Source organism: Piliocolobus tephrosceles, chromosome 17 (genome assembly GCF_002776525.5).
Source record: "Piliocolobus tephrosceles isolate RC106 chromosome 17, ASM277652v3, whole genome shotgun sequence".
Taxonomy (NCBI): Eukaryota; Metazoa; Chordata; class Mammalia; order Primates; family Cercopithecidae; genus Piliocolobus; species Piliocolobus tephrosceles.
The window spans coordinates 27,669,652-27,683,087 of record NC_045450.1 but is presented as its reverse complement, the minus strand read 5'-3'; the positions used below and the strand labels follow the sequence as shown (position 1 = coordinate 27,683,087).

At 53.2% G+C, this 13,436-nt stretch overlaps 2 protein-coding genes and 1 long non-coding RNA gene across 11 annotated transcripts in view; 1 reads left to right on the top strand and 2 right to left on the bottom strand.

The window, feature by feature from the left end:
- Positions 1-49: 49 nt before the first annotated feature.
- On the bottom strand, positions 50-5,403 carry CDIPT (CDP-diacylglycerol--inositol 3-phosphatidyltransferase). 4 transcript variants are annotated; one of them, XM_023191138.1, is made up of 6 exons: positions 4,483-5,403; positions 4,253-4,387; positions 2,787-2,940; positions 2,264-2,345; positions 1,114-1,195; positions 50-1,004 (listed from the first exon to the last, which is right to left on the bottom strand). In XM_023191138.1, the coding sequence occupies exons 1-6, from the start codon at positions 4,523-4,525 to the stop codon at positions 859-861; spliced, it is 642 nt and encodes a 213-aa protein (XP_023046906.1). In that variant the 5' UTR covers positions 4,526-5,403; the 3' UTR covers positions 50-858. The 4 variants fall into 4 exon arrangements, with proteins under 4 accessions (XP_023046906.1, XP_023046908.1, XP_023046909.1 ...); XM_023191140.2 differs by lacking the exon at positions 4,253-4,387 and having other exon boundaries at positions 4,483-4,894; XM_023191141.1 differs by lacking the exon at positions 4,483-5,403 and having other exon boundaries at positions 2,787-3,055; positions 4,253-4,385.
- Positions 5,265-9,776, top strand: LOC111525652. The gene is made up of 5 exons (XR_002726169.1): positions 5,265-5,399; positions 5,972-6,059; positions 6,396-6,860; positions 7,061-7,109; positions 9,582-9,776. It is a non-coding gene; the product is annotated as an uncharacterized LOC111525652 (long non-coding RNA).
- Positions 9,777-12,551: 2,775 nt separating this feature from the next.
- Positions 12,552-13,436, bottom strand: part of SEZ6L2 (seizure related 6 homolog like 2) — a 29,383-nt gene continuing 28,498 nt past the window's right edge. For 5 of the 6 annotated variants that reach the window (XM_023191132.2, XM_023191136.2, XM_023191135.2 and 2 more), the window contains one exon: positions 12,552-13,115. In XM_023191132.2, coding sequence (XP_023046900.1) covers positions 13,086-13,115 — 30 coding nt within the window. In that variant the 3' untranslated portion in view covers positions 12,552-13,085. The remainder of the gene's footprint in view (positions 13,116-13,436) is intronic. The other variant, XM_023191134.2, reaches the window with a different exon arrangement.

Here is a 13,436-nt window from a genome sequence, read left to right as displayed (position 1 = left end):
ATAGAAATATTCCACAGGCAGTCTAAGGACCACATTCTGAGAAACCAACTCATTGACGGACGAATATTTATTAAGCAGCTACTATATGCCAGGTTCAGGTTGGTCTTATTCTAGGGATACAGAAGGGAACAAGAAAAGTCTGTGCCTTCATGGAGTTTACATTCCAGTGAGGGTAGAAAATACATGTAGATGGTCAGTGAGATCAAACAAGTGGGGGACACTGCATGAGCATGGGTGGCAGTGACCTCTGTGAGGTCACTGTGGATAGACGGAGAAGCCAGCCAGCAAACTGGAGGAAAAGCACCCAGACGGACGTCCTTCCCTAAGCTCCCTCAACCCAGGCCCTGAGCCAAGAATATCTGAAAGGAAAGCAAGTCAAATAGTGAAGTCCCGCCAGGACCAGGGTAGACAGGACAGAGAAGCCGGCGACGGGGAAGGCTGTGGACGGCTTCTTCCCTCCCAGGCACGGTGCCCTAGACTTGCTCTAGCTGGGGGCGGAGGTCTGACTCCCCTGCCTTTTGGGAAACGCGGCCCTCACACCATCTCCCTCACTCAACTGTCCCTAGCATCTCGGACCCCAGGGCTGAGCCAGCAGGGCGTGACACTGCCCGGTCCTGGCACCCCAGGAGCACCGCCTGTATGCATGGAGCCTCCTGCGTAACCTCGCTGATTTGAGGCCTGGGTTCTCGGGATCCCAGAGAACGTGACGTCACCAAAGAGAGGCTGACCCCCATCCCAGCAGGTAGAACAACACATGAGGAAGGCGTGAGACTGGGACCTCCTAGCAGGGGGTGGGGAGCTGTGTGGCACAGCAAGACTCCCAGGGCAGGTGGGCAGCCAGGACCCGGGGCTCCTGCGTCACTTCTTCTTGGCGCGGTCTGCTGCGTCTAGGGCAGCCATGTTGCGGGCAGCTGTGATCAGGTGGATGACACTGATGAGCGACTTCAGCAAGGCAATGGGGGCAGTGACCCAGAGGCCCATCCGGAACAGTCCCACGGAGCCAACTGCAGGAAGGCAGCAGGGAAGTTCGGGGCCCGAAGGAGGGGACCTCCATCTCCCTGGGCAGGCCAGATCCCCATCCCATCCTCCTGCCCCCCACCCCCCATCTCATACCTAAAGGTCCCTCAGAGAAATGGAACAGGTAGAGGAGGCAGTAGAAGAGCTCATTCCCAGCACACAAGGTGAAGAGAGCAGGCTGCACACATAGCAAACAGGCCACATTAGCAACAGGCAGGCGTGTGCCACCCCCTGCCCCCCAGCACTAATGAGGGTGCAATCTCAGCATATTATTATTATTTTTCTTTTTTAGAGACAGGGTCTCGCTCTGTCATCCAGGCTGGAATGCAGTGGTATGATCATAGCACTGCAGCCTCAAAACTCCTGGTCTCAGCTGGGCACGGTGGCTCACGCCTGTAGTCCCAGCACTTTGGGTGGCTGAGTCAGGCAGATCACCTGAGGTTAGGAGATTGAGACCAGCCTGGCCAACATGGCGAAATCCCTCTCTACTAAAAATACAAAAATTAGCCGAATGTGGTGGTGCATGCCCGTAGTCCTAGTAGTCCTAGACTCCTAGTAGTCCTCAGGAGGCTGAAGCACAAGAGTCGCTGGAACCCAGCAGGCAGAGGTTGCACTGAGCCGATAACGCGCCACTGAACTCCAGCATGGGTGACAGAGTGAGACTCTGTCTCAAAAAAAAAAGAAAAAAAAAAACCCTGGTCTCATACAATCCTTCCACCTTAGCCTCCTAAGTAGAGACTACAGGCGTGCACCACTGTGCCTGGCTAAGCTAATTCAAGGTTTTGTGGGTGTGTGTGTGGAAACAGAGTCTCACTTTGTTGCCCAGGCTGGTCTCAAACTCCTGGCCTCAAGCAATCCCCCCACTTCAGCCTCCCAAAGCGCTAGGATTACAGGCATGAGCCACCATGCCCAGCCGTTATCTTTTTAAAAATCCTTCCAGAGACTGCCTGTGTTCCTGAAATCAAGTCCACACTCCAGCCCTGCAAACCTCTCTGGCTTATTTCCCTCTCCTCTTTCAGTCCCTCCTCTTTGCAGGCCTCATTCCCACTTGTTTCCTGGAGTAATTCACACAGGCCTTCCCCACCAATCCTCCTCCTCCACACCTCAGGTTACAGGCCCCTCCTCCTGGAGTGACTGGGCAGGCCCTGCTCTGTGCCCTTGCCTTCTCCTAGTCTAGGATCAGGGTTCAGCCCAGGGCTTCCCACAGCCAAGAGCCTGAGGGGCGGGGTGTGCAGGAAATGCTTACCCTCGAGGTGTAATAGATCCGAAGCACTGGATTCCCGGACAAGTCGATCATCTTGTGACTCTCGCTGCCTCGGACCACAGAACTTGGGGAGAAAACAGGGGAACCCATGAGGTTTCATGACCACTACTGCGCATCCGATCCTCATGTTAACACCTATTGTACAGATGGAAAACTGGGCACGGCTAAGGACCAATATCCTGCCCAAAGCCAGTTACCTATTTCGGGGCAAAGTCAGGATTCAAATGACACATTTGAAAGCTCCCATGCCCCTTCCTATGAGCTGTCACCTATTTAGAATCCTAGAATATCCAGCCAGAAGAGTCCTAAGAATTGCTTAATGCAACTGTAAACATGACTGAAGCTTTAAAGAGAGGCGTGTTTGCCTGGGGTCCTTCTACAAAGCAGAGCTAAAAAGGAGCCCTTCCAGGACGCCTAGTGCCATCCCAGACACCCTTCCATCTAAGCTCAGCCCACCCCACTGTAGTGTCTCTAACTGGCCAAGGCCCCCAGAATCGCGGCAGACCTGTGGAGGTGCAGCCAGTGACTGGCCACATCCAAACTCATGCTGAGTTGGAAGAACAGCGTGGCTCGAGGGTACAGCAGGGCCAGGTTGACCAACAGGCACATGGTGGAGCAGCGGTCCGTCAGCATGTCCAGCATGGCCCCAAACCGGGTTCCTGGAAGATTAGGTGGGCAGGGGCTATTATGGTGCAGAGGATGCAGGACAGGTGCCCATATTTGGTTTATCACTCTGATGGAGGGTGTAAACGAAGACTGGAAGTGTCCACCTGCCTGGGGAGGAACGCAGGTTGGAAAACAGGCTGTGTGTGAGGTTAGTGGGCAAAGGTCACCATAGCATGAACTGAGAAAGGCATGAGAGTGAAGGGAACAGGCTAGGAGGAGGGGAAAGCTATGTCTGCAGCTCATAAACCCCAGAACCAAGGCTCCAGGGCTAGAAAAAGAGACTTGATGCCTCAGGTGAAGCCTTAGAGTTGGGTCTGGAGAACAGATGAAAAAATTAGTGAACTCTCCAAAAGCCATCACCCTTCCCTCTCCATCCTCCCTCTAAGCATGCCTTCTGGAACCCCAACTACTTATGAAGGGCACACAGTAGGACTCCAGGAAACACCTGTTGATAGGACTTTTTTTTTTCTCCCCGAGACAGTCTTGCTCTGTCGCCCAGGCTGGAGTGTGATGGCACAATCTCGGCTCACTGCAACCTCCGCCTCCCAGGTTCAAGCAATTCTCCTGCCTTAGCCTCTTGAGTAGCTGGGATTACAGGCACACGTCACCAAGCCAGCTAATTTTTGTATTTTTTGCAGAGACAGGGTTTCACTATGTTGGTCAGTCTGGTCTCGAACTCCTGACCTCGTGATCCGCCCGCCTCGGCCTCCCAAAGTGCTGGGATTACAGGCGTGAGCCACTGCCCCTGGCCTGAATGGACTTGTGTTCAGAGAGACCTCCAGCAGCGCCATGGCCATGTCATGTCTTGCTAATCCACACCTCTCACAAGCAGTGAGTTCTCAAGAGCTAGCTTAAATCCCTTCTGCTACAAAATCAGTCCATTCTTACTGGGCGCAGCACTTTGGGAGGAAGGCAGGAGGATCGCTTGAGGCTAGGAGCTGGGGACCAGTCTGGGCGACACTGCAAGACTCAGTCTCTACAAAAATTTAAAAATTAGCCGGGCGTGGTGGCACGCGCCTGTAGTCCCAGTTAATCAGGAGGCTGAGGTGGGAGGATTACTTGAGCCCAGGAGATGGGGGCTGCAGTGAGCCATGATCGCACCACTGCACTCCAGCCTGTGACAGAGCGAGACGCTGTCTCAAAAACAAAACACAAAACAAAACAAAACAAAAAAACCCAGGCCATCCTGTTCTGTTTTTTTCAGTGGTGGGAATGACAGCCCTCTGACTCTGAGGTCCCCAGGAGGCAGGGAAGGGAGCAGGGGGTTGTTGGGCCCCAAGGCTGGCTGAGAGAGGTGTCTGTCACCTTGATTAAGAGCGCGAGCAGCGTGTCCATCGAAAGCGTCCAGCAGGCCGCTGAGCAGGTAGAAGGAGGAGGCCGTGAGGGGGCAGCAGGGCATGAAGTAGAAAGAAATGATGGCGAAGACAATCCGGGCATAACCTTGGAACGGGTCGCGGGGAAACAGGGCAGGATTAGGGAGCCCGCCAAGGCCCCTCGCCCTCTCGTCCGGCCCGGGGCCGCGGGGCAGCACTCACCGATGAGGTTGGGCACGAAGAGGAAGATATTTTCGTCTGGCATCGCAGCGCCTCCCTTGCTGCCCCGGGCCTGCTCTGAAGATGCCAGTGCTGTCCCAGCCCCGTCGCGAGGCCTCAGCCTCCGGCCCGGCTCATCGGCCGCACCACCTGCGCCCTGGACCCCGCCGCCCCAACCCGGCCCCAGATGCTGAATCCTGCAGCCGTCGGGAGCATGGGCCGGCCCCGAGACGCGCGGGGCGCAGGGGGCGCGCGCAGCCCGCCCTTCCTACCCGCAACCCCCCTCGCCTCTGCCCGCCCCGCAGGCGCTCCGGGCCTCCAGCTGCGGTCGCCGCTGCTCCAGCTGCGCGTGGCTTTCGGGAACCTCCTCCTCCGCGTCCGTCGTTGCAAAATTGGAGAGAGTAAAAAGTGGCTTAAAAAATAGTTGCGGCCCCTTTAAGGCCTGTTCGCTTCCTTCCCCTTTTCCTCCCTCCGCTCCTCGCCCTTGGCTCGTACCAAGGCGCAAAGGGGGAGAGGGAGGAAACAACCATTGACGTCGAGCAAAGGCAGAAACGGAAAAGGAAAGAGCAAAGAGAAAGAGGCCGAATAAAAATATCTACTTTCCTTTTCTGGAGGGTGTGATTTCCTGGAGGCAAAAATAAGGCGATAAAATTTCTCCTCCTGAGTCTTTGCATCCCCGAGAGGCCAGGATATTTGGTGCAGTCCTCACTTTTCTCCCCGCCCCCTAAGTCTGCAGCCTCCTTTGCTCTCGCAGGCTCCAGGCGGCTAGAGAGGCCCCAGAGCGCCCTGAAGCTGGCTTGCTTCTCGCGTGCCGCCTGTGATGGGAGGAATAGGTCGCAGGTTCCATCCTGCGTCATCCTCCCAAACTTCTGAAGCGTCTGGCGCTTGGGGTCACTGCCCCCAAGGAGGCACCTGGAGGGGTACTGAGGGGAGGCTGGAGGAGCAAACGGGGCGAGCTAGGAAATTCCTCTGTCTTTAGTTCTAGAACCCCTGATCTCCTAGCAACCAGGCTGCGGAACCTCCGCAGACTCCAAGGGTTTTATAGCGGCCGGTAGCGACACGGAGCCGGCTCCCCCTTTTCCAGCCTTCCTCCCCATCTCCCATTCCCCGTCCCCCACGACCTATACCAGAGGTCCTTAGGCCTCCACGTCTCCCCTTCTGCCTAGTAGCCCAAGGTTTCCACCCATCTGCCAGGTCTGGGGCGTCAAGTTGGCTGCCTTAGCTTGGGAAGGGGCTTGAGAGGGAAGAAAGGAGAGGCCCACCAGGCGAAGGGGCGAGGGGTGGGGGTTTGCGGGAGTTCCCTCTCACTCCCGAAGATATAAAGCAACGTTTATTATTATTATTATTTTTTTTCTTGAGAGAGAGAATGAGGCAGCGGGATGTTTCCTCTAAAGGCCTTGTTTAAACCTGGGCCCGGGGAATGGTGGTGGGCTGGGTTCTGGGGTACAGCGGGCTGGTTTCTCAGGTCAACACAGGCCTCGACTGTTCCCAGGGGGATGGCGTCCACTCCGATGGGGAATGAGGGGGAGAAGAAGAGCAGCTGGCCGTCTCAAGCTGCACCCACCTTGAGAGGAGGTCCGGTGAGCACTGCAGGGGGCCCTAGAGGTGGGAGTGTAATGAAGTGAAGGCCTCCCAGGCAGAGGCACCCCGTCCCGGGTCTGCGCCACAAGCCCTGAGACTCTAGCTTCAACCCTGAGTCCTGAAGCCCAGACCCATAGCTCTCAACACTAGGCCCTGACTCTCAACCTCCACCAAACCCCACTCCTCCAGATTCAGAGCCTTCTAGCTAAATCTCAAGGCCCAGTCCTTCAAGAGCAAGCTCCTTGGACCCACAGGCCCCAGCCTGGGAACTCCTACACCCAGCACTTCCATGTGGGAGCTCCCAGGCTGAACCTCTCCGCCTTTTCCTTTCCCAGGTTTCGTTGTCTCGTTCTGAGGAATACCTGTCCCGGATCAGTGCAGAACTCACGGAGGAGGCTTTGTGCACTGCTTGTTGCCACTTGAACCCTGTGCCCATCAAAAAAAAACAGACACAAGACCAAGCGACTCAGATATCCAAACGTGGTAACCCCTGCCTCAGGACCATCGTGTCTAGAGAACCGCAGCCCCCATCATGCCTGGTTCCAGTCCCTGACCCCTCCCACCCCTAGCTGAACTCTCCAGGAGTCTGTGCCCATCTCGCCCATCTCACAGCCAGCCCTAGGACCTGTGAAGTGCCCGTCTTACCCGCTAACCCAGTACCTACTCCTCACTGCTGGCTGAGAATCCCCTTACCCCGTCTGCCCTGACCACACTTCTTCCTGGCCACGGGGATAGTCCTTTCTCTGACTAGGTCCTCTGCTTCCAGCATTCTTCACCAAGACCTGAGGCGCAGACACCCGGTGAGTGAGGCTTCAAGGGAGATGCTGTTTGTCCTGGGAGAGAGATGGGGAACCTGGAGGGGAGAGAGCGAGGGTTTCACAACATCCCAGCAGGGTAGGGGAATTTTTGAACCCTGCACTTCCATTCTATTCTGCCCTGATCCTCAAATTCTGAGTTCTCAGCCCTCTCCCCTCTCTTCCACCATCTGCCGCTCCGACAGAAACCGTACCCGCAGCAAGACACACCTCCTGCCAACTCCTCGTGAAAAGGTACATGCAGGGTCCATGGCTGCCAAGGCTATTCGATATTAACTAAACCTTTTGAGTTTGCACTATATGCTGGTCCCTGTCTTAGGAGCTTGGGACACAGAAATGAATGATACAGTCTCGGCTCTTGAAGAGTTCAGTTCAGTGTGGGAACAGACAAGAAAATGGCCAATTATAATATAGTATGGATAAGTTTCCATAATAGAAATGGACACAGTGGGATATTACTCTTATCCCAACCTTAACTGGGACAGGAAGGAAAGGAACCATGGAGCTTCTTTTTTTTTTTTCTTTTGAGACAGAGTCTTGCTCTGTCACCCAGGCTAGAGTGCAGTGGCACAATCTTGGCTCACTGCAAGCTCCACTTCCTGGGTTCACACCATTCTCCTGCCTCAGCCTCTCGAGTAGCTGGGACTACAGGCGCCTGCCACCACACCTGGCTAATTTTTTTATAATTTTAGTAGAGACAGGGTTTCACCGTGTTAGCCAGGATGGTCTTGATCTCCCGACCTCATGATCTGCCCGCCTCAGCCTCCCAAAGTGTTGGGATTACAGACTTTGGAGCTTCTTGAAGGAGGTAACGCCTAAAGAAATAATTTTCCACAGGGCGCAGTGGCTCACGCCTGTAATCCCAGCATTTTGGGAGTCTGAGATGGGCCGATGACTTCAGGGCAGGAGTTTGAGACCAACCTGGTCAACATGGTGACAGAGGTTGCAGTGAGCCAAGATTGCACCACTGCACTCCAGCCTGGGTGACGGTGAGACTCCATCTCAAAAAAAAAAAAAAAAGAAAAGAAAAAAAGAAGTTTCCAGGAAAAAAAGAAAAAAAAAAGAGGTTGGTAGGAGTCTTTCAAACAGTTGGGGTTGCATGAACAAAGGCAAAGAGCAGTCTTCGCAGAGCCACTGTGAGCATCTGTGTATACTTAGGGCAGGGAGAAGCAGTTTAGCAGCTGGAGTCTACAGGCAAGGTAAGAGGGGACTCAAGAGACTTTGTGTGCCTTGTTTAGAGCCCTACACACTTTCCTGGCTGGGTGTGGTCACTCATGCCTGTAATCCCAGCACTTTGGGAAGCTGAAGCAGGAGGATCGCTTGCATCCAGGAGTTTGAGACCAGCCTGGACAACATGGTGATACCCCAGGCATGATGGCATGTGCCTGTGGTCCCAGTTACTTGGGAGGTGGGAGGATTGCTTGAGCCCAGAAGTTCAAGAACAGCTTGGGCAACATAGAGAGACCCCATCTCTATAAAAAGTTAAAAAATTAGCTAGGTGTGGTGGCATGAACCTGTGGTCTCAGCTACTCAAGAGGCTGAGGCCAGAGGATCACTTGAGCTTAGCAGGATGATGCTGCAGTGAACCATGATCATGCCACCACACTCCAGCCTGGGTGACAGTGCAAGACCCTGTCTCAAAAAGGCAATTTTTTAAAAAAGTAAAAAAAAGAAATAGGAGGAGGAGCTGGGCGTGGTGGCTCATGCCTGTAATCCCAGCACTGTGGCAGGCCAAAGCGGACGGATCATGAGGTCAGGAGTTCAAGACCAGCCTGGCCAACATAGTGAAACCCTGTCTCTACTAAAAATACAAAAGTTAGATCAGGCGCGGTGGCTCACGCCTGTAATCCCAGCACTTTGGGAGACCGAGGTGGGCAGATCATCTGAGGTCAGGAGTTTGAGACCAGCCTGGCCAATATGTAAAACCCTGTTTTACAAAACCTTGTTTTGTAAAAATACAAAAATTAGCTGAGCATGGTGGCATGCACCTGTAATCCCAGCTACTCAGGAGGCTGAGGCAGGAGAATCACTTGAACCCAGGAGTTGGAGGTTGCAGTGAGCCAAGATCGCACCACTGCATTCCAGCCTGGGCTGCAGAGCAAGACTGTCTCAAAAAAAAAAAAACAAAAACAAAAACAAAAATTAGCCAGGCATTGTGGCGCACACCTGTAATCCCAGCTACTCAAGAAGCTGAGGCAGAGAATCACTTGAACCTGGCAGGCGGAGGTTTCGGTGAGCCGAGATCACGCCACTGCACTGCAGCCTGGGCCACAGATTGAGACTCTGTCTCAAAAAAATACAATAAAATAAAAATTAAGCACTTATTATGTGTCAGCACTGCTTGAGGGACTGGGGTGTTGCAGTAAGCGAAACAGAGTTCCTGCTATCAAGAGGTTTAAAAAATTAGCCAGGCATGGTGGCGCACAGCTGTGCTCCCAGCTACTCGGGAGGCTGAGGTGGGAGGATCGTTGGAGCCCAGGTTGAGGCTGCAGGAAGATATGATTACGCCATTGCACTCTAGCCTGGCTGACAGAGGGAGACCCTGTCTTGAGAAAAATAAAAAAGACATGAGCCTTGAGTCTAAAGAGTGAAAAGGCTCTTTCTTGTCTCTTTTATGGAGCTCTTCCTAACAGTCAGTTTGGAAGATAAGCCCGCCCCTCTTTGATGCTCTTGGCTTCTCATGCCTCCCCCCGTTTTTGTCCCTAGAACATGCCTCAAAACTCCTCTTTTGCCACTCGTTAATCACTTCCATTTGTGGGAACCTCCTGGTCATGAGCAGCATCATCCCGAAGCCTTCAAAGTGTTCTGGATTCATCACATACCCCTCCAACCTCAGCCAGCAAGGACACCACCAGGAATGAAAGCGCTTTAATAAAGAGACAGGGATCGTTCCCTCCCCCAGTTTGTGCAGTGCTCATGTGTGGTTTCTCTAGGGTGGAGGTGCGGAACAGGGGGCCTTTTTTTTTTCCTAGATGTGAGTGCTGGATGTGGGCATACACTAGAGTGTTTAGTTTTTAAAAAAAATTTTTGTGGCCAGGAGCAATGTCTCATGCCTGTAATCCCAGCACAGATCACGAGGTCAGGATATCGAGACCATCCTGGCTAACACGGTGAAACCCTGTCTGTACTAAAAATACAAAAAATTAGCCGGGCATGGTGGCACGTGCCTGTAGCTCCAGCTACTCAGGAGGCTGTGGCAGGAGAATTGCTTGAACCTGGGAAGCGGAGGTTGCAGTGAGCTGAGATTGTGCCATTGCACTCCAGCCTGGGCGACAGATGGAGACTTCGTCTCAAATTTTTTTTTTTTTTTTTTTTTTTGTGGAGACAGGGTCTCACTGTGTTGCCCAGGTCTTGAACTCTGGCCTGAAATGATCCTCCTGCCTTGGCTTCCCAAAGTGCTGGGATTACTGGGATCACTGCACCTGGCCTGTTGACACAGATGAGCACATGGGTCCAAATCCAGCCTCTTGGCCACACTCCAGCACCTTAAGGTCTAGGCCTGTGGCATCTGGCAGGACTCCTCTTACTTCTGAAGAGCCACCTCTGCCACCACTGTTGGAGATGGGGACACTGAGCTACAGCCTCTCCCCCTCTGATCTTTGGGCTTCATGCCTGTGAGAACATATCACACCCATTACTAGCCAGAAAGCAGTGCATTAGGCTTTGCACAGTTTGCATTTAGCAATGCAAATGCTAAATTCATTTTAGCATTTAGTATTTGCATTGCTAAATGCAAACTGCACAAAGTTTGGCCATTTATTGGAGCCTCCTGAGGAAGTCAATTCCCATCTCTGAGCCTTAGTTTCCTTATCTGAAAAATGGGATTAATAAATGATCCCTGTCCGGTGGGGTCCTTTGGAGAGTTAAAAGACATGATTCGGTCAGGCGTGATGGCTCATGCCTGTAATCCCAGGGACATACCAGACAGTATGGTGAGAGGATCACTTGAGGACAGGAGTTCAAGACCAGTTTGGGTAACAGAGTGAGCCCCCACCTCTAAAAACGCAAACAAGTTAGCCAGGTGTGGTGGAGCACACCTGTAGTCCCAGCTGCTCAGGTGGCTAAGGCTGGAGGATCACTTGAGCCCAGGCGGTTGAGGCTGCAGTGAGCTATGATGGTGCCACTGTACTCCAGCCTATACTACAGAGACACCGTCTCTAAAGAATAAAACAACACAGGCCGGGCGTAGTGACTCACGCCTGTAATCCCAGCACTTTGGGAGGCCGAGGTGGGCGGATCTCTTGAGGTCAGGAGTTCGAGACCAGCCTAGCCAACATAGTGAAACCCTGTCTCTACTAAAACACAAAAATTAACCGGGTTTGGTGGCAGGCTCCTATAATCCCAGCTACTCAGGAGGCTGAGGCAGGATATCGCTTGAACCCGTTAGGCAGAGGTTGCAATGAGCTGAGATTGTACCACTATACTCCAGCCTGGGTGACAGAGTAAGACTCAGTCGTGAAAAAGAAAAAGAAAAAAAAACAACATAATGCATACAGTTTGCCTCAGATTCTCCTAAAAGTCCACCCCTTTCTGAATATTTCAGCATCCTTTCAAGTGTCCTAAAAATGTTTAATTGCATTTAAATATAAAATTTTAATTAGGCCAGGCAAGGTGGCTTACACCTGTAATCCTGGCACTTTGGGAGGCCCAGGCGTGCGGATCACTTGAGGTCAGGAGTTCAAGACCAGCCTGGTCAACATGGCAAAACCCGGTCTCTACTAAAAATACAAAAATTAGCTGGGCATGGATGCCTGTAGTCCCAGCTACTTGAGAGGCTGAGGCAGGAGAACGGTTTGAACCCAGGAGGTAGAGGTTGCAGCCATTGCACACCAGCCTGGGTGACAAGAGCGAAACTCCGTCTCAAAAAAAAAAAAAGATAAAGTGGAAAAGGACACCCCCAAAGATATAAAACAAGTTCAAATTGGTAGATGGGTCACAGCAGATACGCCTAAAATGCTAAAAAGATTGGGGTGGGGGGAAGAAATGGTGTACTTGAATAGATACAAAAATCCTCCAAAGGGGGTTGAATTTTAGGCAAACTGGTCATAAGACAAATTGAAAAGCCAGGCTTGGTGGCTCATGCCTGTAATCCCAGAACTTTGGGAAGTCAAGGAAGGAGGATTGCTTGAGGCCAGGGTTTCGAGACCAGCCTGGGCAACATAACAAGATCCCATTTCTACAAAAATTTAAAATTTAGGCAGGCACCGTGGCTTGCACCTGTAGTCCCAGCCACTCAGGACGCTGAGGTGGGAGGATCCCTTGAATCTAGGAGTTTGAGGTTGCAGTGAGCTGTGATGGCACCACTGCACTCCAGCCTGGCCGGCAAAGCCAGGCCCTGTCTCTAAAAAGAAAGAAATTGAAAGCTGTTTGCCTCCTGCCCAGCAGTAAGAGAAGATGGGTGGCTCCTGTCAGTTCTCTTCCAGCTGGAAGAGGCCCACAAGGTCAAACAAGGCCTGGTGGAGAGGCCACTGCGGCCTGGAGTGAGGCTGGTCACAGGCTTCACAGAGGTTGAGCCTAAAGCCAGGCTTTCTGACCCCAGGCCAGGCCTCCGGACACTGCCCTCTGCCCACTGTCGCATTTCCTCTTTTTTTTCAAATTGTTCCCCTTTCCCCAGCCCTCTCCCCAGAGAGGTGGTCCAGCGCTCGGTGGCCGCCTCCCCATACCCCACCGGCCCAATTACAAGTCATGATTTTCTGTTTATTGCTCAAAAACAAGAATTCAGAAGCAAAGGTGGAGAGACTGTGGGTTGGGGAGATGGCAGGAAGGGGGCAAGGCCTTGTCCCAGCTCTCCCCTTCATCCTTCTTCTGACCCTCCTGGCTGGAGTCAGGCCTTAGGGCCAGGGCATCTGGGAGGGGGGTGCCTTCAAGAGAACAGTAGAGCTATCGGGGGCAGTCCTTGAGGGGTGCCCTGGGCAGGAGGGGCCGCAAGATTTGCAGGGGGCAGAGTTCCCCTCCCAGAATCCAAAAGCCAGTAGGGTAGGGGGCAGGTCCCTCGTTTGGCAACTGAGAAGAGGCGGCTTTGGGTGGCAGGATGCTGGTTTATTTACCGTAGGATCTCCAGGGCCATCAAAGCCCCCTCATGGGACGGGGAGACTATTTACACAGCCAGGGAGGAGGGCAGCCAGGAGGCAGAGACCGGGTCCCGTACTTCCCCCGGCCCGAATGAGGAGGGAAGGGGCGTCCTGGGTCCTGCAGCTGTAGTCTTGGGGTTCAGATGGAAACTTCATACTCCCGCGTATCCTGAAGACAGAGAGATCAGGTCAGTTGTTGGAGTCTGATAGGGGTGGAAGAGGCAGTCGAATGGGAGGAGGGGCAATGACCCTGGGTTTTTTTGTTTGTTTGTTTGTTTGTTTGTTTGTTTTGAGGTGGAGTCTCGCTCTGTCGCCCGGACTGGAGTGCAGTGGCCGGATCTCAGCTCACTGCAAGCTCCGCCTCCCGGGTTTACGCCATTCTCCTGCCTCAGCCTCCGGAGTAGCTGGGACTACAGGCGCCCGCCACCTCGCCCGGCTAGTTTTTGTATTTTTAGTAGAGACGGGGTTTCACCGTGTTAGCCAGGATGGT

Excerpts from the sequence above, each read along its gene's own strand:
- CDIPT (XM_023191137.1), bottom strand. The coding sequence starts at position 3,304 with ATGGCTTTTGGAGAGTTCACTAATTTTTTCATCTGTTCTCCAGACCCA. Across the intron at positions 1,196-2,263 it reads GGATCTATTACACCTCGAGG|CCTGCTCTCTTCACCTTGTG; the intron begins GTAAGCATTTCC and ends CTATGTGTGCAG. Across the intron at positions 1,005-1,113 it reads TTTCTCTGAGGGACCTTTAG|TTGGCTCCGTGGGACTGTTC; the intron begins GTATGAGATGGG and ends GCCTTCCTGCAG.